The sequence below is a fragment of the Acartia tonsa genome, chromosome 6 (genome assembly GCF_053477335.1).
Source record: "Acartia tonsa isolate MP-2025a chromosome 6, ASM5347733v1, whole genome shotgun sequence".
NCBI classification, from domain to species: Eukaryota; Metazoa; Arthropoda; class Copepoda; order Calanoida; family Acartiidae; genus Acartia; species Acartia tonsa.
In genome coordinates, this window is record NC_137265.1 from 45,515,043 (window position 1) to 45,539,169 (window position 24,127).

The window sequence follows — 24,127 nt, forward strand, 5'->3', positions numbered from 1 at the left end:
CTATACCGAGTTGATAAGTTATGTGTATTTTTAGAAATAATTCATCTGTTTACCAACATTTTAACTGCTTACGTCCACCGGAGCTTTTTGTTCAGCATAAGAGGTAGTTTTTATTTTCAAAAATCATATATTTTTTCCAAAAATTAATCTATCGACGTTTCTTTTTCCAAAAATTAATCTATCGACATTTCTTTTTCCAAAACTCGAACAGCATTAAAAACTAGGTGAAACAAACAAACGAAAGTTAAAAATACGGCGCTTATTCAAATTCGCTAAAAATGCTGTAAATTTATCAAAATAACAACCATGTAATTTCGATATTTTACAAAAATATTTTTTTAATATCGAACATTTATGCATAAAAGTGTTTTTTATCCAATATTGTACAGTAATTATATAAAGTTCATTATTCTCAAATTATAATATGTGTTTTATCCAAATTCGTATTAGTTCATAATTTTTTTTTCAAAACTCTATCCATTGGTGCTTTATTAATTGAAATTTCAAGACAGACATACGCACGTAATTCGCCGTGGACAAACAGTAAAAAATTAATTGTTTTACAAAACACTAAAATGATTTCCAAATTTCAGAATGGCGAAGACTGCTGATGACTGGGCCGCAGATGCCGTAGAGACTGCCCGAGTCGAGGTCATGGAGCAGGAGGAGGAGCAACCCTTGCGAGTCCACATCTCGGATTTCGAGATTGTCGAAACCAGGGCCACCAACTACCCCATTGTCTACAAGACGGTAGGCGACGTGTCGATGAGCACCTTCACCCAGGAGACGCTGGATTGGATGAGAGACGAGCAACGCCCCATGCACATCTCGGCGGACATCGTCCATTGCTTTTTCATGGAAGAGCAAAATGAAGACCTGATGGCAACAATCCGTTGCTTGACGGAAGCTGCGATAGAGGGAGGCAAGCATCGCATATCATTCTCCACGGCGCGATACAATCCGGATGGAGAAAGGCACTGGTTTAGCCTCTCAGAGCTCAACAACGAGATCCGCAGCTACACCCAGCTCATTGGTGAGCAGAGTTTGAGCTTGCATAAAGCCTTTCTCTCACCAGAAAACGGGGTGTTGGCGTGCTTTGCCCAGTGCTATGAAGAATTCTACCGCAAAACATCGTTAGGCAAGACGCCGTCGGACCTAGGCGTACAGATTGTCATTGGATGGATAACTCAGCACCATCAGCACGCCTATGTGCACCAGAGACGCCCCAAGAAGAGGATCCTAGCACCGTTGCCCATGCCCTTGCCAATTTCGATGACCAAGGCCTGGTATGAGGACGAGTACATGGTCCGGCTGTTGAAGTCGAGAGGGCTGTTCAGGGGGAGGAGAACAAGAAGTACCTCAAGGCATGCCCCGCCAAGAAGGACGTCGCACAGGACAGTCAGCCGTGAACGCTTGGATTCCCAAGTTTCCGGAGCCAGGCCAAATGGCGGCCGCAGTCCTATGTCCAACGGCTGTTTGGAGCGCTTGCTCCACCAGGTAACAAAGGGTGGGAGGACCAGAGACCCATACACGAGAGAGAGGGAGGCGAGCCGTGTAGCAGGGAGGATATCTTCACTCTACCAGGACAAGTGTGCAGAGGTGGTCAACTTGAGGGTAGAGGTCGAGACGTTGAAGCTCCAAATGGACCTCATGAAGGACAAGAGGGAAGGAGACAAGGAATTAGAGCTCAATGAATTGCGTTTAGAGCTGAGAAGGCTCAGAGATAACGAGAAGTGGCAGGACGCATCCTACGACCGCCTAGCCAAGGTCAAGGAGACATTGCTGTATGAAAACAAGCAGTTGGAAGAGCAGCTCGAAGATCTGAAGATCTCAAAGAAAGAGCGCCGCCAAAAGAAAAAGGAGAAGAAGCAGAGAAAGTAGTAGTAATATTTGTATTCTACTATTACAGGTTTACTGGCCCAAGCACCTCCTACAATTCCTCCAATGAAGAGTTCATCTTATTTTATTAAATGTATATGTTATCATTTATCATAACTGTGCTATTATGATCTCAATAAAATAAGATCACACTTTGATTATGTTTATCATTGCAGAATCTTGTGAGGTTTTAAATATGTTTTTATAACTGATTTCAGTATATCAATAATGCCTAGAAAATGACAGGGTTGTGCTGCGCAGATGTTCTGTGTTCATAAAGGTGCGCTAATTACCAAATACCGGTTTATCCTTATTTCAACAAGGACAATGGATGATAATTTGATCGTCATTGTCCTTTCCCTCCCTGAAATTTATATAATAGGGATATCACACAAGGGTTTAAGCATAAAGGACAAAGCAATATAATATATTAAAAGTCTAAAATTGTCAAAACAGTAAATAATAATAAAGATTGTCTCTTTGTTTTTTTTTTATATTCCAAGTTAATTTTAATTATTATTCATGTTTTTGAAAGCAATTTACTTCTTCTATTTTGATGACAATTTAGACATTTATTTCACTATGATATGAGTTTTAAAGAGAGGTAAGGAAAGCAGTTAAAATCTCGTAATTTGGGATAAAAAGGCACTTAAAGATATGTACAAAAGTTCCCACTCTCAAATTAAAATTTACCAAACATAGGTTAAAAAATTTAATTTTTGTCTATCAAAATATTTATAGTCATAAAGACTTTAAACTATTAGGTACCTACTGAACAATAAGGTTAATTATAGGTACTAAAATAGTAATAATTTTTCTCGTATTCATTCGAATCCGATTAATATCCGGTGGATTATAAATATAAATGGTTCTCATCCATACAAAAAAAAACTATGTCTAGCATCGTATTACATCTAGTTTTCTACTAATATAAAAATGTAATAAGCCTTTGGCATCTCGGGGCTAAAAAATCTGGTTTTAATCTTATAATTGCACATTTTATATCCGCGGAAAGCTGTTTATAATAGGATGCGAGAAATAACTTTATCAACTATTCTTCTTCTAATTTTGTAGTAAATTGAAATAATAGGTATAAAATATGAATCTTGAATCTCTGTAAAACTAGAGACCTCTTCAATATAATCAGGAGAAAATTATTGACCTAAAACAATAAAAAAATAACAATATTAGAATAGATTTTCCTTTTACAATCAGTAAATTCTTTATCAAAACTTGTAGGTAAAATTAAGTGAGTCAAAAAATAATAATTCAGATAAAAATAACAAAACACATAAACAGGCGGACATTTAAAATTATTGAGTGGCTTATCTACTAATAAAATCTAACCTGATAAGACCATCTCTGAGTGTATCATTGGGTTGTCCCACACAGAAAGTAAAGAAACATCCTTCACAACTAACTCGGCGAGTACAGACCCCCATGGGATACCAACCAACCTAAAGAAATAAAGTGAGAAGTAGCTTGAGCAATATTGCGTAAAATTGTGAGTAAGCTCCCAGTCAAAAGCGATTATTAAGTCTAACTGTTCTTAATATTGACAAAACGCATAGTATAATTTAGCTACTTCTCCCTTTAATTAGCTTTTTTACATTTAGGATGTGCCTAAAAGTCTTTACGTAAACCTATGTTGCTTAGGTCTTATGGATAAGTTGTTCCTGGACTGAACAGTCATATTTTTCCACTTGTCAACTCTTGGTCCTACACCTCATTATACCCGTGTGGTAGAATTCATAGCAGACAACCAACTCTTTGATTGCAGGATCTTTGTTTGGAGATCCTTACTGTGCATTATGTTTATTCCAGAACTAATAAGGCGTAACCAAGAAAGCGTGGATTTTTTGCTTTTTTTGCCCTGAGGTCTAGGTATATTTTATTAGAATCATTCAAAATGATGCTCCCTGTGACAATCAGGTAAAGTGTTATTATAATCTTAACAGTATTAAGTTAAATCTATGCTTGTCAAAATGAATTGTCAAACTTGTTATTATCATTTTTCAAAAAAAATCAAAATTCTACGAGTGATTGGTTAAGACCTACCTTGTTCAAAACCATTCCAATTCTATAAACACGATTGGGCAAGATTTTCACAGATCTATTAAAACAGATTTCAATCATAGAGTTCCAATTCACCTAAAAATACATTAAATTAAAATGTATATAGAAACTAAATTAGTCTTTGTGTTCACATCCCTATATAAAAGTAAAATGATGTCTATCTGTCTGTAGGTTAAAGATCTCGTTAACCACTGAACCGATATGGTTCTTTTTTGCAGTGTAGCTTACCAAAGGTCCAGAAATGGTTTTATTTTTGCAGAGGGACTTACTTACTGATTATTGGTTGAAAAGTTTGGACACTGTTAGTTTAATTTAACCAAACATTTTTAATCATCGATTGAGAGATTATGTTAATAAAACATTTGGAACCATTATAATTTACATTCCAATGTCCTCTCCCTTATCTATAATACAAAGTAGCTTGATGTCTGTCCGTCTGTCTGTCCCTTAAGATCTCGGTAACCACTGAACCGATTGGATTCTAATCTTCAGGGTATATACCTATTGGTCCTGTGGTGGTTTTAAGCTATTTTCTTGGGGGCTAGGACACCCCCAACCCCCCAAAAAACAAAAAAAATCCCCCTATTTTTTTTTTTTTTTTTTAAGAAATATCCTTGGTCCTTTGTAGAAGATTTCCTTTGTTGAATATTTTTTTTCAAATTTCACCTTACACTTTTTTACCATCTCTTGGGGCAAAGCCCCTAGAGGCTAGGGGCGAAACCGCTAGTTGAATTTAATACAGCATAGCAATTCTAGAACTAACCTTAGCAGTAAAGTGTGTGTATGTGAGCCTGGACCCGTCACTATCCAGTAAGTGGGCATATAGAAGCTCATTGTATCCTTAAATCAAATACATATTGATGATAAAAAATAAACTTTATGCAGCTGACTTTATACCTGGGTTGCTATTCGTTTGGAGCTAAATAATTTTCAAACAATTCTGTTATTGAATTAATTCTTTTTAAGTTTCTTTCTTACATATTCACCTATTGACGGAAGTCGCAATATAAACAATATTATACATACAAATAATAATGGAGGTGGTTAAATAAAAAACACAAAAAATAGGAAAATATTCTCTACCATCAGAATTTTATTCTGACTGTACTATGCTGTATTTGGTCATTAAAGTGCTTCTTATAGATCATCCTTGTCAAATTATCTGTCCTATTTAACTAACCCTCCAGGTTGGGTCTTATCTCTGGAGCATCTGCAACCATGCAAAAATGATTTTATTTACCTTCAGGTGATGGAGGCTGTAGTGCCACACCCCTCCAGGTTGGGTCTTATTTCTGGAGCATCTATAACGTGACTTCTATTTTACCTTTAGGTGATGGAGGCTGTAGTGCCACATCATCCAGGTTGGGTCTTATCTCTGGAGAATCTATAACCTAGCTGTCATTTTACCTTCAGGTGATGGAGTCTGTAGTACCACACCCTCCAGGTTGAGTCTTATCTCTGGAGCATCTGCAACCTTGCGAAAGTGATTTTATTTACCTTCAGGTGATGGAGGCTGTAGTGCCACACCCTCCAGGTTGGGTCTTATTTCTGGAGCATCTGTAACCTAACTTCTATTTTACCTTCAGGTGATGGAGGCTGGAGTGCCACACCCTCCAGGTTGGGTCTTATCTCTGGAGCATCTGTAACCTGACTGTTCTATTTTACCTTCAGGTGATGGAGGCTGTAGTGCCACACCCTCCAGGTTGGGCCTTATTTCTGGAGCATCTGTAACTTGGCTGGGAACCTCGATGCCATGGATCCAGACGTCCCTGTCCACTGTGAATGTCACGCTACAGTCAAGAATTGAGGAGTTCAAGCAATGTGGCTCCTACAATTTCAAAATTTTTATGTACCTACCATAAAAATAATCCAGAAAATTTGTATATTTGGGATGGTACCCCCACTCCCACAATAGAAATCACTCCTAGAACAAAACCATCCCTTTACCCAGTAGGTACCCCGCTCCCTTCCTCTCATTTTTAAAGGCGTATTTTTGGGATTATAGTGCCACAGAGTAAGGGAAAACATTATTCATTCCAATGAAAAAAAAATCAAGAGGCCTAAATATTACCTGCATCATGGCACGTTTACACCAAAGTTTAGTTCCAATGTCTATTTCTCTCACAACTTGTTTTCCCGGGTCTTTACGAGACTAAACAAAATTTCACCATGATTACTGTGATATTTAGGAACTAAAATGAAGCAGCTCTTAAAATCAAAAAGTACATGGGTATGTCCATTTTAGAGAGGTTCCTTTAAATCAATTTTGACACTTATTACGTTGATTTTTGAATGATAATTCTGGGACGATTAGACACAATGTTATATGCGTAGCAACTACATAACTGTTATATAGCAGTTCAACTAAATAAGTATCCTATACCTCAGTAATGTTATTCATATAAGGTGGTAAGTCCCAGGAACCAGGGCACGATATATTCATCAGGACAGCAAAACTTTCCTAAAAAATAAAAACGTATCGATAAAGAAATTTAAAAATATACTTCTAGCTCTAATAGAAGCCGAGAGAGTAGTAATTTTACCTTTTGAGTAAGCAAGCCAGATTTAGCAGGACCTGCGGCGAAATCAGCTGCGGTGAAAGTTAAATATCTAAAAAAAAATTAGACAGTAAAGTAAACTAAAATCGCACTATTTATCATATTCCAATTATCAAAATCACACCTTCTGTAGATAATAAAATTATTGCTGAAAAAGTTTGAAATAGTTTGAACCTAAGATTTATTAAAAGCACCTATCCAAATTTTCCCCGGCATCATTCCAAGGAATGTTATATTGAAAAAATCTTTAATACCTATTGACTTTAAGAATACTACACTGCACTGATAAAAAAAACTTCCATTTGTCAAAAAATCGTTGTGATAATTTTTCTATCATTTGTAAAATATACCTACCTTATCAAAAATAGAAGCTCTCCTAAAACTGTTCTTTTTCGTTCGGGTGAATTTTCAACGCCGTTTCTATCACATTCTTTACCAGCCCACCTATAAGATAAAAGTGAGTCTATTTTTTTAAAAATAATTTTGTTTTTGTTAATATAATGAAAAATTTAAATGTAAAGAATTTAAGTTCCTAAAAATTTTATAGAAACCTATATTTTTAAAAACTTTTAAAGTCAATCAATTTACAAGGAGGAAAAAAAGTTAATTTACCTGTCGATGGCATCAAAAAGAATAGATTCTGGGGCAGCCAAAGTTTCACGAGTTAATAAAATCTAAACAACAATTAGAAATTATAGAAAACAAGGAATTTTCAAAATTATAGGCTATCCTATTATATAAAGTAGTTAGGTTTTTTAGCTTATGCTCAAGATCTTAGAAATGGCTGGTCCGAATTGTTTGAACTTTCAAGCACTCTTTATAAATGTTATGGGGTGATTTTAGGATTTTCTTTTGCCTTTCCATTCCAGCCATACCCTAGAGAATGGAGCGAATCAACTTGTGACACACAAAGAATTCAGGGAGGAGGAGAGGTGACAATGGATTGAATATTTAATATTTTAGGGTTTAAAACCTTTGGTAACAGCTTAAAGTATTCGTAAAGTATTCAGGCTGAATTTGGGGACTTTGGGTACTTTCGCGTAATTGCCGCGGAATTTGTTATGAATCAAGCAGACAAAAAAAAAAAACAATTAGCACAATTTCTAGCAGACAAATTTTTTTTAGGTATAGTATAAAATTATTTCTGCTTTTAAACACCCTCAGTTGCTTTAGAAAGACAATTCCCAATCCACACAAATTTCAAGAAATTTTTTTGGCCCATTTAGTGAAATAACCAGTGTCAAAGAACATTTTTTTCTTCATATTTTTTGTTGTTATTTTTTTTCTCCTCATCTCCACACAACGACGTCAAATAATTTTTGCTGTTCATTTTTCAGATTGAATTTTCAGCATTATGCCCAGAGTCCTCGATGTCGTCTATGCATCTTTCATGATGCCAGAGGCGATTTTAGATGAAAAGATATCACGCATCAGGTGGTACAGCCTGAAGAACTACGACTTGAAGACATCCACAGATTGTATAGTTGATGCCATCCGAGACCAGAAGCAAACTAAAAATATAGTGATTGCTAATTACCAGAAGTTTGCAGGGGCCATAGAAAACCACAAAATAACTAGATGTTTTGACAGAATCGTTGATGCTTTAAGATCTCAGGAAAGGAACAAGATTGTTTTTAGTACCTGTGTTTATGTGCCAAGCAACTCTAATGTTTGGAAACAAGTAGGGGAGCTGAACGAGAAAATAAGACTCTACAATGAGATGATTGACATGCCGCAACTCTGCCTACATAAAATGGCCACAAGTTGGATATCGGAGGAGGACAGAACTTTGAGGGTCAGAGGAATGGCCTTCATAGAATTCCAGTTGGGACTTGGTTTCGGGACCAACTGGAGCTATGAAGGACTTCAGAAAGTCAAGAAATATCTGATCAATGCTTTTGACATCATTTTCAGTGTGCAGGCTGAGAAAAAGAAAATCAGATATGCATCTGTGCCGATTCCCCCGCCACTGATTGAGACCGATGGGTACAGGAAGAATGAATTCCATAGGCAAGAGATCAAAGCACGGAATCTAGGAGGGAGACCAGCATCCACAGGAAGCATGAGATACAGGCTCACATGGTCAGAGAGAAAGCCAGAAGGATGGAGACACTGGGAGGTCTATCAAAAGAACCCATGCGACACCAAGGAAGAAAGAGAGCGGGCCCTGCAAGACCATCTAGCTGAATTGCACGTGTCCAGTGAGAGGCCAGTATGGGACGACAAGGAAGGACAGGAACCAGAGCATCAGGCCCAAAGAGAAGAGCAAGTTGACGAGCCATATGATCCTGAGGATATGGATCTTATTGTTTTCTCCGAGGACGAAGAGGGTGATTGTGTGATTGTCGAGGATGCTCAAGATGTTGACAGGGAAGTTGAGATACTTACCAGGGATCTGACCATCAATGAGGATGCAACAGAAGAAGAAATAGAGTATAATGAAGATGAGCATGGTGATGATGACGGCATGGGAGTCAACAGATATGACCAGATAAATGAAGAACTTGTGAAGCAGTACAGGAAAGAATTAGCGAACAAGAATGCCCAGATATGCAAGGAGAGAGCAGCATCCAAGCATTGGAAGTCATCAGCCAACAAGTCTGAGAATGATAACCATGTGCTAGTAAAAGATCTCGAATATTACAAGCGTAGGGTGAAGGTGCTGGAGGGGCAGGTCAAGCGCATCAGTGAGGAGTACAAATACCTCAAGGGGCTCTATGAGCAGGACGGTAGGAAGAGACAAGTCTTACAGAAAGCCACTGACAGAAAGTTTGCCAAGAAGGGAGATTTCGTCGGCGAGAAATAAATGCAATAGATCAAATGAGATTCACGTTCCAAGGCTGTGTTGGTAAATAAGAAAAGTAATAGATCAAAAACAAAACAAAAACATTGTTAAAATATATGCAATGTGAAAATAGATCAAATATGATTATTTTGTTTAGGCAGCCAGCACAGTATGTCATAGATCAAATAAGCCTACACCTACGTACCTACCCAACTCTGTGGTGATCATATGAAGAAGAGGCAGCCCGTAATAGATCATATGAAGGATGGCTCTTCTACCAGTTTTATTTATGTCATAGATCAAATATATTTTATCTTTGTATTTTATCATGTCCAGCTTATTTGATTATATTTATTATTATGTTTCATGCTACTCTATAATTACAGAGTGTCCGTTCACTCTGGGGTTTATATTCTTTAATGAACATTTAGCAATAGATCATATATATGTGTATTTCAGAGAGAGTGTTAATAATGCTGTTTGGCTAGAGTTATGGTTATACTATGTTCTTGTTGGTGAGTCACGCTACTAAAACCCACTTTCTCAGGTTCTAACAAATATTATTTTCCAAGAAAATGTCATTTCATGTCCAGATACTCTACTGTGATATTTGTGTAATAAACAATCTAAGAACCCTTTGTGTTATTTAGAATTTTGAAGGAAGTTAACAATATTGGAGCAGGGATAAAGAAGTTTTAAGGGCGATTTTCTAGTGATTAATTACAGAATGTTTACTCAATTGTGATGAACTGGTAAGTGGTAACCTAATTTAAAAGTAGATGTTTTTTTCTTAGAACTCTTTCTTATTTTGAGTTTTCTAATTTAGATAACCATACCTATACACAGTATACATTTTAAAATTTTCTTCAAATTTTCTGGATAAATCTGGTTTTCATGGCCTTTTAGCGAAAACTCTTAAATTAAATTAATTGCCCATTGTCCAATCCCTTCCTCCCTGCAAAGAATCAGATAAATATAGTCAAATTCATGTAAAACACCTTATTTTAACATTTGCCACTGCGAGAAGCTTAAATACGGCGAAAACTATGCTTGCAGTTCTTTTATAAACCTTTCTAAACCTAACCCACCATGAAATAAGTATAATGTAATACCTTTATTGTAGAGTGTTCAACCTCAAACCAAGTAGGTTCACTCACAATTTCCATGGTTTGATGCGTCATTATCTAAATATTAAACATGACATAGTAGCTATAATTAACATTTATATAAAAAGATAAGATAAAAAATTCTTTAATTTGCTTAATATTTAGGTTAATAAGATTTGGCAAATTTTAAGAATCTTAAGCCTTAAGGTATAACTTAAGACAATAGACGATAAATTGATAAAAATTTCAATTATGATAAACAAAATTTTCCCTTCTGTAGATAGAAAAGTAAAGACACTAATAAAAAACTTTATAAGTAGGGGATACACGCATAGGACAAGGAAAGACATTATTTCTGTAAAAATAGATGGATTGTTAGATAATACCTGTATACTTTTGTCTAATAGAACCGGTTCCTCAAATAATTTGGCAAATTCATAAGCACGACAAGCATTTCTAAAATAAAAAATTAAATAAAAGGTCCTGTTAAATTTCAACCTTTCATGAAAATTATTAAAAAGAATATTACCTAACTATAAAAAAATTATTTCCCATAAAAAAAGGTGAGTTGCGATTACGATTTATTTGGTAGAGTTATTCAAATGTTTTATTTACCTATTAAATTAGTGATTACCAGAAAATTATTATTTTAGTTTTGAATTATAAACTAAGGGTTCGGGCCGCGTTTTTGAGACTTTTAGAGCATCTGCGCCGCTAAAAAGTGAACAAAACTTACTTTGGATAAAGATCCCTCCAAAGAAACTGTGTACACTCCTCAACTAAGTCAGGCAACATATACTTCTTAGCTGCATAACATATATCACAAACAAGCTCAAAACTTAAAAAAGATAGAATAAATGGACCTTATTTAATTATTGGTCAGATTGATCATCCAGTGAGAGGGGCGAGGGAAAAGGGTAAAGAGGGTGGATTGGCGGTTTCGTTATTGTAGCCAGCTGCGAGTATTACTTTATCAGAGTACAAGAAACATTCAAGTAATCCTTAAAATAGGATGTTTGTCTGTACCGAATGATCTCGCTAATCGCTAAACCGATATGATTCTCCATTACAAGGTATATACTGAAGGAATTAACTTAAAAATATGTCTGTAAAATAAAACAGACACCCATAAAATTGCACATATTTGGGTGGAACATCGTAACCGTTTACAGTCAGACATTTCCCAAATACGCACTTCATGCTAATTCGCAATTTCGCCAATTTTCGCATATAGTTCACTGGTTTATTTTTTAATAAAATAGTAGAATATCTTTTGGGGCTTTACCTATATGAAAATTATTCTGAAATTTCAAAAAAGAAAAATATATCAGTAGTAATTAATAAAATTATGTAAATGAACAAAAAAATGCATTAAATAAACTAAGATTAGGTTTTAGTTGCAGTTTTTAAAATTTTGTTTGAGACATCTAGCGGGAAAAATATGTACTACATATAATAGATATATCTCCACATCATATCTTTAAATTAAAAACCGATTTTAAATTTTTAGAGATGCATTATCAATAATACAAAGTAGAACGATGTCTCTGTTTGTTTGTTTGTGTGTGTGTGTGTGTGTGTGTGTGTGTGTGTGTGTGTGTGTGTGTGTGTGTGTGTGTGTGGGTGTGTGTGTGTGTGTGTATGTGTGTGTGTGTATATGTGTGTGTGTGTGTGTGTGTGTGTGTGTGTGTGTGTGTGTGTGTGTGAAGCTTAAGATCTCTGCAACCAATAAACCGATTGGGCTCTACTCCTCAGGGAATATACCTCTATATCCATTAACCACTTACAGTAAGTCTTTTTTGAACAAATTCATGTGTTTTATATTGTGATTTTAAAAAGAGTACCTACCTTTGTAACGACACCTGATCCGTATAAACATACTCCAGCATGGCAGAGAAAGCGTCTGGTTGCACATCTGATATCTTTATCTCTCTGATTCATTACAAGCATTATTATTATATATTACCTAGTTGCTGTGTTGTTCGGTGAATGGTGATCAGATGTGTTACTTAGGACAGGTTTACAGATTTAGCTGTTTTAACTTTAAAGTTACCTACCTATCGTGAAAAGGATAAGATTTTCTACATTTTCTTTTTAAAACTAAAATTGGAAGTAGAGAAACGACTTCCCCCCCCCCCCCCTCCTCCTTGCATTAAGTACCCCCAGAAGTCCTCTAGGGGCGTAGCCGCTGGTGTAATAAACAAAAACTAGTAGATTTATCCCAAATTTGTCCCTTATTTTGGCACAAGATTATTAACTTCATTCATTGACGTCAAATAACTGTTTCTCATCTCTATACACAAGAACATCATACCTAGTGACCCAAACACCAACAAGCAATAATAAAAAATGCCAATGTTCCTTGTAGTTTCAGCAAGACCCCCGTAGAACATTGCCTCAAACACAGGAGATGCCATGGCTAAAAACATCTTGTGGCAATGGAATATCTAAAACATTAATTTTATAATTTTGTTGGGTGCAATTAAAATAATGACAAATCCTTATATAAAAGTAACGGGCTGTTTGCCTATATGGTTCTACTTTATAGTGAAGATCCTTATAGGTTCGCTGAAGATTAAATTTTTTGAGGGGAGGGGGCATCTCCTTAAATTTTCTCAATTGAATTTCTTTTTAAACTAAACAAAAATTTCCATAAATGATAATACCTTGATATTTGGGGGGACTCCAACTATAAACTCAATATCTGACCATAGCCCAGTCTCTAGCAAGTGTCTTCCTCTTTCAGATATCTGAAAATAATGTTGTTAAAGATATTTTAAAATGGACGATAAAACCATGGTTCAAATCCCTTAGGTAATTTTTGCATATCAAGTGAATTTTTCCATTTATGTACAAAAAGGTGGGATTAGTTATTTATCCCATCGTATTATACCTAGGCAGCCACACTGGAAAATATTTTCAATACCACACCACAAAAAAATAAAAGCTTTGACGTCTTCCTAGAGAAGAATTTATATTATTATTTTTAAGCAATTTAAGAATTCCCTACCTTACACTTAGTTGTCTGCCAATCTGGAACATTGGGGTGACGATATGTAAAGGGTGGGACTCGAGCTGGTGATCTCGGGACAGGACGGAACCCAACATTCAGTCTTTCTATGTTGGCTATATACTGGTCAAACTGATTTGCTCTACAAATATCCAATACCAAATTAATTCAAAGTGCTTCAAAGGACAATTCTCTTTATAATGTTCAAAAGTTACTTACTTTGTTCGGGATAAAGAGAGGACACTATTTTCTAGAATCCTTACTTGCCCCTTATATAAACACAACCCCCCTTCTCTGTGTTTAAAAGTAAACCTTTCTAAACAATGTAATTCTTAGTTAATAAACACATTGAGTTTATTTCCAATATTTATCAAAACATAATAAAGCAAAAATGAGTAAATATTGAATAATCTCATATTCTGATTGCTTTAAAATCTGATTTTGAATTTTCCATTATACTGATGGACTTGGAACACAACATGAAAACATTTCTTTTATTTCTATTGTTGAATCCCATCCCTAAACAATTGAACACTTAAAACAATACAACAAAAATGTTAATGTGGTATTATTCCTAATATCTCTAGGTGTTGGACTGCATTGTGAGTTGCTACTTGTTTAGTTTATGCGCTACTTATTAAGGATATAATTGTCCTTGTACAGAAATATTTTCTATGTATAAAACTATAATATGGTATTATTCCTAATATCTCTAGGTGATGGACTATATTGAGAGTTGCTACCTGTTTAGTTTATGCGCTAGTACTTATTAAGGATATAATTGTCCTTGTACAGAAATATTTTCTATGTATAAAACTATAATATGGTATTATTCCTAATATCTCTAGGTGATGGACTATATTGAGAGTTGCTACCTGTTTAGTTTATGCGCTAGTACTTATTAAGGATATAATTGTCCTTGTACAGAAATATTTTCTATGTATTAAACTATAATATGGTATTATTCCTAATATCTCTAGGTGATGGACTATATTGAGAGTTGCTACTTTCACCACGGTTCATCCTGTGCATTCCTGTGACAAATATTTCCTCTAGGTACTTAAAATCTACTCCTAAAAGCACGTGATTAAGTAGTACTAAGTACAAATACTCTATAAATAAAATCACTTAAAGTTAAAAACATATCCTGTCTTGATATGCAGGTAAAAAATACTCCAAATAAAAATTATAGTAAATAGCAATAATAAATAGTAATATTTTTTTATAATTTTAAGAGGAAATTCCTTGATAAGACTGATTATGTTGTTGTAGAGACAGTAGATCAGCATACAGAGGTGGGTTGTGCGCTACTAGACCAGCAGGTAGATCAACTACACCTAAAAATAGATCAGCTAGGACATACAAAGGTTGTGCATAATATGAGAGGATTGTGCGCCAATAGGTAAGTCTACTACACCTACAGAAATATGATCAAATATATTGTTGTCTAAAAGTATTGTTTTTTAATTCTGCTATTACACATTCATAGGCGTCCAAGGGGGGGGGGGGGGTAATGGGCCATTTGGCACCCCCAAAATTTTGTGAACAATACCCCCCCCCAAAAAAAAAATTACCCCTACCTTGGGGGTGCCGTAGGCACCCCCAACGATTTTGGGGGGGGGTATTTACCCCCCCAAACGATTTTGGGGGGGGTAATTACCCCCCCCAAAATAAATGTTCTTTAAAAAATTTTTTTTGGGGGGGTCACTATTTACCCCCCCCAAATTGAATGTTCTTAAAAAAAAATTTTACTGAAAATTTTTTTTGGGGGGGGGGAGGGAGTAATCCCCGCCTTCCCCCCCCCCCCCTAAAAAAAGTCATAGTGTGACTCGAGCCTTGAGGTGTAATATATTTTATGTTCCTCGTTTGGTCTCCTAATAGTTAATGAAAAGTATATCCTAAATGGCTTTTGATAGTTTATTTTAGGATAGGTTATATTGGTTTAGGTGATTGCCCCACATGGTTAAGCAATTGGCCCCCCGCAGGGGCTAGAAATAGGAGAGAAGCTTGTGTGAAAAAAACGAAGAAACGCCCCTTAAAGAGCGTTGCCACAAAAGGGACTATACCCCAATATAGTCCAACCAGTTAAAACAGTTCTTAACCATGATAACAAAAAATTTAATAGTTTGATCATGTTTTATTTGCTTGGGCCTTTATAAGGGCTAAAACCATCCCGGGGATCTATGATGTAATTGTAAAGCACTGAAGATTCCATAAAATAGATACCTAACTAAATTAAATATTTCATTAAATAATGAAAAAGAATTTCTATAGGCGATTTCTTTTGGGAGGATGTCAGGGTGTCTCAAAACTAGTTATAAAACTTACCAGGACCTATAAGACGCTTCACTTTAAAGTATAATCATATTAGTTCATTGGTTAGTGAGTTAATTTTTGTATTTTTATGTTCTAAAGAATGAGATACTACTATATATTTGAATAGTAGTGGCGCCCTTAGCATCTAAGAACTCGTGTTTTCTAAAGGGTAAAAAGGGAGGAGAAAAATAGCCTAAAACCACTCAAAGGATTGACCTATAATAGTGTGGAACCATCATGGGATCTATGTGAAGCTTTCCTAAAAAGGAGAACTCAGTATTAAAAGTAATGAAATCTGAAGCTATAGTCAAATAAACCTTACTTACTACTTTATGTTATAGGATAGTACTTATTAACTTAATAGATTAGGTAGGTGCTTTTTTTACATAATTAAATTACCCCCCCCAAAAATTTTACCCCCGGGGTAAATTAGTTTGGGGGGGGTAATTACCCCCCCCAACAGATTTGGGGGGAGTATTTACCCCCCCCCAACAGACTTTAGGGGGGGTAATTACCCCCCCCAATCAAATTTTACCCCAGGGGTAAAAATTTTGGGGGGGGGGGGTAAAAAAAAATTTCGGCGCGCTTCGCGCGCCATTTTACCCCCCCCCAAACACGAATTACCCCCCCCCCCTAAAATTTTTTACCCCACCCCAAAAAAAAAGCTTGGACGCCCCTGTACACATTATCGAAATCATCAGATCCCCTAAAACTACCCCGTCCCTTTCAATCTACTCTTATAAATAAGCACCCCTTCTTTTATATCTAATATTGTGAATCACTAGTGGATGTATCAGTATCAAAGAACACTCCAATTATGTCCCCCAACTTACCTGGGGGAGGAGGAGGTGGTGGATTCTGAGGTGGGGGTGGAATCTCCAGGTGGCCCTGCTGGATAGATCCAGCAACATCAGGATTAAGCTGGATACCACCAACCATATTCATATTTGCCCTGTATTAAATTGTGTATTATAAAGTTATAAACAGTAGTTGAATCAATTGGTTAGTCTAGACTTTGATAAGTTTTCTTTACGGTTGCATTTTTGTGTGTCAAAAGTTTTCTATAGGTAACTTCATTTTATTTTTAAATAATTCAAGTTTGAAATTGATGCGATTAAAAGGCTAAATTCTGACTTTTTCAACATTATAAAATTACTTTAATTAGGTATCTTAAGTTTATAAACTTTGAGGGGTAGTATAATCAATATCACCTACCTCCATAAAAATGCTGAAAGAAAAGCTTACCTAATATATTCACCCCTAGATGGAGGACGATTATGGAGCTGTAAAGGTACATGAAGGCCATGGACATCCCCACCTACAACTTCTTCCTCTATATTAAGGTTGCGCATCTAAAATTAAAAAAGAAAAATTAATTCAAATAATCTCAAAAATAGGTAGGTAACTATTTAATAGGAAATTACGTAAAAAAAGTTTGGTGTACGTATATTTAGAAACATTACAATTTAGAAAAAAAATCATAGCTTTCTTCTAACAGGTAGGTAATAGGAAGCTAAATTGGAATAAATGTAAAAAATATCACAATTTATCGTTACTTATATACATTTATAACATACTTTGAGGGCCAAAAAAAAGTTTAATTTTTGACTAAGTATATTCTAATACTTGGGTTTTGCTGGAAATTTTTCTTTCCATTACCTGTGCTTGTAGAAGTAGATCAGGTTCAGGGCTCTCCAAGCCTGGAGGGCTGGAAGATCCACTACCTAACCCTCTAGAATGACTAGGTCTCTCCAGACCTGGAGGGCTAGAAGAACCACTGTCCAAATGACTAGGTGACTCATTTTCTATAAAAAAAATACAATTAAAATGTTTGAAATTATTGAATCAAGCCATACCTAGGTACCTAACAAATTTAGTTTTTGAAAAAGAAATTTTTAAACAATAAAAAAATATAACAATAAAGTTCCTTAGTAATGTTTATGGTGAAAAATATTAAATGCGATTATGAGAGTTTGTAGTGTTGATACCTGGAGGCGGGCTAAAAGATCCACTTTCCAAGCCATCCTGTGGACTAATAGACCCCCTATCTGTTCTTTGGGGACTCATAGATCCCCTATCTGGTCCTTGGGGACTCATTGAGCCCCTCTCCAGCCCGGGTGGACTAGAGGATCCACTTGCCATCTCCTGAAAATCAAAACAATTCATCAGAAAGGTATGTTTCTTCTAAAGAGAAAATATTTTGACTCCAACTTTTTACAGGTCAAAGTAATCTTAGTTTAAATCATTTTGCAAAATTACATACCTAAAGAAACTAGGTTATTCTGACAGTTAGAAAAGTTAGAGGAAAAATTGTTTTTACTAAGTTAATTATCTCTTTCTGATATGAATACTAAAATGCTAAACATAAAAAGACTAATAAAATAAATATATACTGCAAAGGGACAGTTCCATGAATAACATTTAGATTGATTAATCATGAGATTTATAATTTGTGTTTTATTATAACCTTTTTGTTTTAAAACTACGGTTTGAAAATTATAATTTTGTGCTTTGTATTTGAACTTTAAACGAACATAAATCAATAGGTTTGTTTTTTATTTCAATATAAAAATAAATTTACTTATTATCTTATCTCATTAAATACCAATCATAAAAGTAACCCTTTTAAAAACTCGATTTTAACAAATTGCACATAAAACCTTAGGTAAGTAAATACATTCAAAAAGTTAAATTAATATTAAGACTACAAACATATATCGTTTATCAAATATCATTCCAATAACATTTTTATTCAAGGTATAAAAATATAAAATCTAGGTAGTTCAGGCAAGAAAAATGATTCACATGAGATTTTATCCCGTAACAATGATATAAAATAAAATATAACTAATCACACTGGACTATCACATTTTTAGTAAATAACAAGTAGCGCAGCAATAACAAGCTAAATATAGTCGTATAATAGTGATATTATATGTAGGAAATCATTTTCTTTTAGCTGGTTTATTATGTATTAAATCATAGACAAACGGACAGAAAAAAAAATAAGTTATAGAGCAGCTGCAATACTAACAGTATAGAATAATACAACAATAACAACTTATAACTAACAACAAGTTAAAGTTAAAACTACAGATCTTTATTTTTGGTAGGTAGGTAATAAAATCTCAGAAAAAAATACTTATAAAAGTAAAGACTATAACTTTAGTATTAAGAATTGTGTTTGAACAAAAGATCTAAAACCCATAAATATTTTCAATTAAAAGTTAAATTTTCTCAAGTTAAAACATAAACAAAATTAATTAGCTTTTCAAATACTTGAGAATGTCGGGGGCAAAATATGTAATAATGACATCAGCCCCAGCTCTGCGCATACTGGTGAGAACCTCCATGAGAGTGGCCTCCAGGTTGAAGGCTCCAGCCTTGGCTCCATGGTACAGCATGGCATACTCTCCTGATACCTGTAATTAAACAATGGCAATCATGTCTAGGAGTAGCAAAGCTGTTAATAAACATAATAACGTAAATAGAGAAACAAAAACCTTAAAAATGTTACAACTGATACTTTTATCCAGCGAGTGGCATTAATAAAATCCTAGGATGAATAATTTCACTCATTACCAAGTACAGTAAAGACTTACAGAAAATATCGTGCAATCAAGTGGATGGTTGCTTGTTTGGTGTTACTAAACCTTAATATCCTTAGTGAAGAGCTACATGTTCCAGTTATTAACTGATAATTAGAGTAAAACAATAGGGGGGTAAGGTGTCAAATATTTGTATGGAAACTGTGAAGAATTTCAATGGGGTCTTTGAGAATCAACTAATAGCGTCGGAAATATTAACACACTCTAAAAGTCTGGTCACTCTAAAAGATTAGAAAGAAATTTGCTAGCAGACGAAAATGGTCCACAACAGGGGGATCCTGGCAGTTGTCTGGTTACACATCTGTACTATAGATTTATTACCTGATAAATAAACATAGGGTGATTTGGATGGGCGTTCTTAGTCTCCCTTACTAGATCCAAGTATGCTAGACCAGGTTTCACCATCAACATATCTGCTCCTTCATTTACATCTCTAAATATTATTATTATAATTATTAGTCTCTTTAACTAGATCCAAGTAAGCTAGACCAGGTTTAACTATCAACATATCTGCTCCTTCATTTACATCTCTAAATATTATTATTATAATTATTCTCCTTAACTAGATCCAAGTAGGCTAGACCAGGTTTAACCATCAACATATCTGCTCCTTCGTTTACATCTCTAAATATTAATATTATTCTTAGTCTCCCTAACTAGATCCAAGTAGGCTAGACCAGGTTTAACCATCAACATATCTGCTCCTTCATTTACATCTCTAAATATTATAATTATTACTATTCTCCCTAACAAGATCCAAGTATGCTAGACCAGGTTTAACCATCAACATATCTGCTCCTTCATTTACATCTCTAAATATTATTATTATAATTATTAGTCTCCCTAACTAGATCCAAGTATGCTAGACCAGGTTTCACCATCAACATATCTGCTCCTACATTTACATCTCAAAATATTATTATTATAATTATTAGTCTCCCTAACTAGATCCAAGTATGCTAGACCAGGTTTCACCATCAACATATCTGCTCCTTCATTTACATCTCTAAATATTATTATTATTATTCTTCTCCCAAACTAGATCCAAGTAGGCTAGACCAGGTTTAACCATCAACATATCTGCTCCTTCATTTACATCTTTAAATATTAATATTATTATTATAACTTTTAAGTCTTCCTAGTTAAATATAGATATTCTTCAACTTTTGAAGACCTAATAGGATTTAAAATATTCAATGCTCTATTTTCACGAGCACTATTTCAAAACATTGCCTTTCAAAATCTACGCAGGTAATTTATGTGAAACTGTTTTTTGTTGTTGATGCTGACGTGAAAATGTATAGAGAACAAGGACAATGACATATGCTTCTTTTAATTATACACTAAGAAATATGAACTAAAAAAACCTTTAAACACCACTCTTTTAAGGATCATACTGTATTATATAATAAACTTGTTTTGGAGTTAATTTTACTTTGCTATTTGTGAAAGTCAAACAGGCGGACATACCCTACCTAATAATAGAAAAGCTCCAATTTTTTTCTGAAAAAGTTTTACCTTTCAGCTGCTCTGGCAGCCAGCCCTCTGGAGCCAGGTGGCAGCTGGTAGCACTTCCTGTCACCAAAGGCGGGTGCGGACTTGGCAGCATCACGGAAAGGTCCATAGAATGTTGACGCAAACTTAACTGCGTAACTTAAAACTGCAACCCTAAATTGTAAAATAGCATAAAACCATGCCAAGAAAAAAAACCTCAAAAATTACCTATTCTTGCTGTATTTTGATAAACAGATTTCAATGTAGGGTTTAAAACTGAAAGGATAATTCTAATATGATTATATAATAATGTAAGCTGTATATATATCAAGAGACTTTGTGGACTTAAATTGAATGATTGGTTGGTTCATTAAGTTGAGTGTCCAAAGTTTCAACCATCAATGGTAATCTACAGAAGAGGCAATTTTGTGTATCATCATTGGGGATGTACATGAATTTATCGGCTATTGCATTATTCCTTTAGATCCCTGTGTATAAATATATATCCTTTCCGCTGAAAAAAAAAATTCTATAGAGAATGACAAACCTCCTGAGACCATTTTCCGAAAGAATCTTCTTAATGGCATAAACCCTGCCATCCATCATATCCGAGGGGGCTACTATGTCTGCTCCTGCTTGGGCAAATGTAAGGGCTTGCTTGGCCAGCAGGGGTAGACTTTCTGCATTGTTAATGCTTCCATCTAAATAAAATGATTTTAGGGTAATTTCCCTCAAAGTGCATTTTGGTGCACAGTACCCCCCCCCCCTTACCCCCACTTATGCAGTAACAATCCATCAAATGATAATTACGGTGAAGCTAACCTTTCTGAAGTACCCAACAATGCCCATGACTGGTGTAGGGACAAAGGAACACATCACAGGCTACAGTCAGGGAGGAGAACTAACCTTTCTGAAGTAACCCACAATGCCCATTGCTGGTGTAGGGACACAGGCACACATCAGAGGCTACAGTCAGGGAGGAGAACTAACCTTTCTGAAGTACCCCACAATGCCCATGGCTGGTGTAGGGACACAGGCACACATCACTAGCTACAGTCAGGGACGGGAACTAACCTTTCTGAAGTACCCCACAGTGACCATGACTGGTGTAGGGACACAGACACACATCACAGGCTACAGTCAGGGAGGGGAACTCTGACTTTATCCTCTTGACAGCTGGTATGACTGGGTTTTTATCAGCATCACTTCCGGCTGATCCAAATTCATCCTAAACATAGGTACAATAGTTGTTAGGACACTAGCGCCCTTATACCAAGCCTTTATCTTGGGGTTAGACGTCAAGTTTGCGCTGCTACAGGCTGGCGCCTTGGGACCCTACTAAGGACACTACTACCCGCACGTAAGGGCACCCAAGCCTGGACTGGTGCTTACCCGTATCACTTTTTTAAAAAAGATTAATTTCTCTATGCGGAACATGTACCTGCGATGTCATAACCCTGGGACCTGCAGGGCTATCTAATACCCAATATAACCTAAACTAAGTGAATGCAAACGAAAATCTAGACCACCCCTTAATTGTTATTTTGTTATTATTCATAATATGGGGGGGGGGGGGGTTATTATGCTAAACTAGACAAATAGAAAGATAACGCTGTTGGACTGAAAGTTTACATGATATTTATCATATGGTATTCTAGGATAATTGTCCGTGGATAAGAATCTAATACCTTACAAACATTTCACCTTAGGGACATTGGCCGGGACACCAAATAGAAGAACAGAAGAGAGTCCAAGCTTAACTAAGGGCTTCAGAAATTCAATCACTGAGTCCACTCCAAATCTGCTTACACCAGGCAGGCTTGCTATATCTTCCCTGAAAAATTTAAATTCAATAAGTTTAAGTAGCAGAATGTTTGTGTGTTCGTTTTATTTAGAACGCTATCAAATCAGGGAGGGAGGAGACATTGGACTGTAAATTACAATGGCACAAAAAGATTTAAAACAGGCTCTCTCATTTATTGGCTTAAAAGCTTTAGTACCTAGGTAACTTTTATTAAATCCTGATTAGTCGATTAAAACTCGCTAGTGTCTTAACTTTTCATCAAATAATTTTAGCTTCCAGGGGTGATTATGTATATGATCATTGGAAGTCAAATCAAAATTATTCATTGTCTTATCCCTTAATATCCCTGAGTTAGATGCCATTTTTCAAATCTACTAGGGTATATTTGTTACCTACTTACTTAGCATCTGGTGTATCAACAATGAAAATAGGAAGCATAACATTGTGAGGATGTAGTTCAGTTCCACTACTCTGAAATTAGAATGACGAAATCATTATCCTGCATTCCTTCTATAGTCTGTTCTAGGCAGATTGGGTAATTTTATTTATCCTTTTAGATACGTAGTACTAAGTCATTTACTTTAAGAGCTTTCAAACGAAATAATAGATTGAGAACTTTTAACTTTATGGGAAATTGAATTGCAACACATTTGTCGTATGACGATATATTTCAACTAGCTGAGAAAAAATACACATATCCCCAAATGTAAAAAAATTGAATAAATCATATTATCACCTAAATGACAGATAGACAAAGGATGTTAGAGTGTAGCTTCGCTACTACAAAAAAAAGGAATAAAATTTTAACCTGCCAAAGTCTCAAAGTAGAATTGGAATAACCAGGATGAAGTCCAAACTCTTTAGCCATTATTAAATCTCAACCCACCAAACTTTCTGAAATTATTATCAACTTAACAGGATCATGTCAAGAACCCGCAATAACCCATCACACAAATGCGCGCGGCTGATGTAGACGCTTGAAAAAGCTTTAGCTGGTTCTTCTTCACATGAACTAAACATACAATGTAAACAAAAAGGTACAAATGTATTTAATAACAGAGTTTCTTAATGTTGGCATGAAAAAATAACAAATCATTTGATTAAACTGCTTCAAAATTCTAATTTTGATGATTTTTAAGCATATTTTGAAAAAAAAACTGTAAACGAGACAAAAAGACAAGAAAGAAACTTACATAATGCTCTGGAAATCACATATTTTTTTACAAGAAAATAGAAATTATTTACTGCTTCATTTTTTCTTCTTAATAAAGGGGGGGGGGGGTTAATGCAACAATCTCGTAATCAGTGAGCAAATGGCACTTAGAATTCGAATTTCCATCTGAAATTTTGCATGAGTAATCCTTGGTAGGTCTATTTTTCCTAAATCGAAAAGTAACGGCTAACGGCTCAGCAGTTTTGCCATTTTTTGTATATCTATATAATTGTAAATTAGTCACGAAACCTATCTCCACATAATACTCTTTTTCACTCC

The 24,127-nt window shown here is 35.3% G+C and overlaps 2 protein-coding genes across 3 annotated transcripts; both read right to left on the reverse strand.

Annotated features, from left to right (window-relative positions):
* Nucleotides 1-3,203: 3,203 nt before the first annotated feature.
* LOC145322785 (BTB/POZ domain-containing protein 1-like) lies at nt 3,204-17,895 on the reverse strand. Its single transcript, XM_080165040.1, has 22 exons — nt 17,718-17,895; nt 17,389-17,534; nt 16,975-17,081; nt 16,563-16,681; nt 14,654-14,750; nt 14,381-14,443; nt 13,414-13,555; nt 13,070-13,153; nt 12,765-12,850; nt 12,252-12,335; nt 11,140-11,241; nt 10,790-10,859; nt 10,410-10,481; nt 7,125-7,186; nt 6,867-6,956; nt 6,498-6,564; nt 6,338-6,415; nt 6,026-6,106; nt 5,620-5,782; nt 4,718-4,794; nt 3,937-4,029; nt 3,204-3,335 (listed from the first exon to the last, which is right to left on the reverse strand). The coding sequence occupies exons 1-22, from the start codon at nt 17,893-17,895 to the stop codon at nt 3,204-3,206; spliced, it is 2,193 nt and encodes a 730-aa protein (XP_080021166.1).
* On the reverse strand, nt 17,875-23,888 carry Pbgs (Porphobilinogen synthase). 2 transcript variants are annotated; one of them, XM_080165043.1, is made up of 8 exons: nt 23,444-23,888; nt 23,036-23,106; nt 22,536-22,665; nt 21,906-22,059; nt 21,379-21,532; nt 20,856-21,005; nt 19,659-19,770; nt 17,875-19,151 (listed from the first exon to the last, which is right to left on the reverse strand). In XM_080165043.1, the coding sequence occupies exons 1-8, from the start codon at nt 23,501-23,503 to the stop codon at nt 18,993-18,995; spliced, it is 990 nt and encodes a 329-aa protein (XP_080021169.1). In that variant the 5' UTR covers nt 23,504-23,888; the 3' UTR covers nt 17,875-18,992. The 2 variants fall into 2 exon arrangements, with proteins under 2 accessions (XP_080021169.1, XP_080021170.1); XM_080165044.1 differs by lacking the exons at nt 17,875-19,151; nt 19,659-19,770 and adding an exon at nt 19,947-20,055.
* Nucleotides 23,889-24,127: the final 239 nt, after the last annotated feature.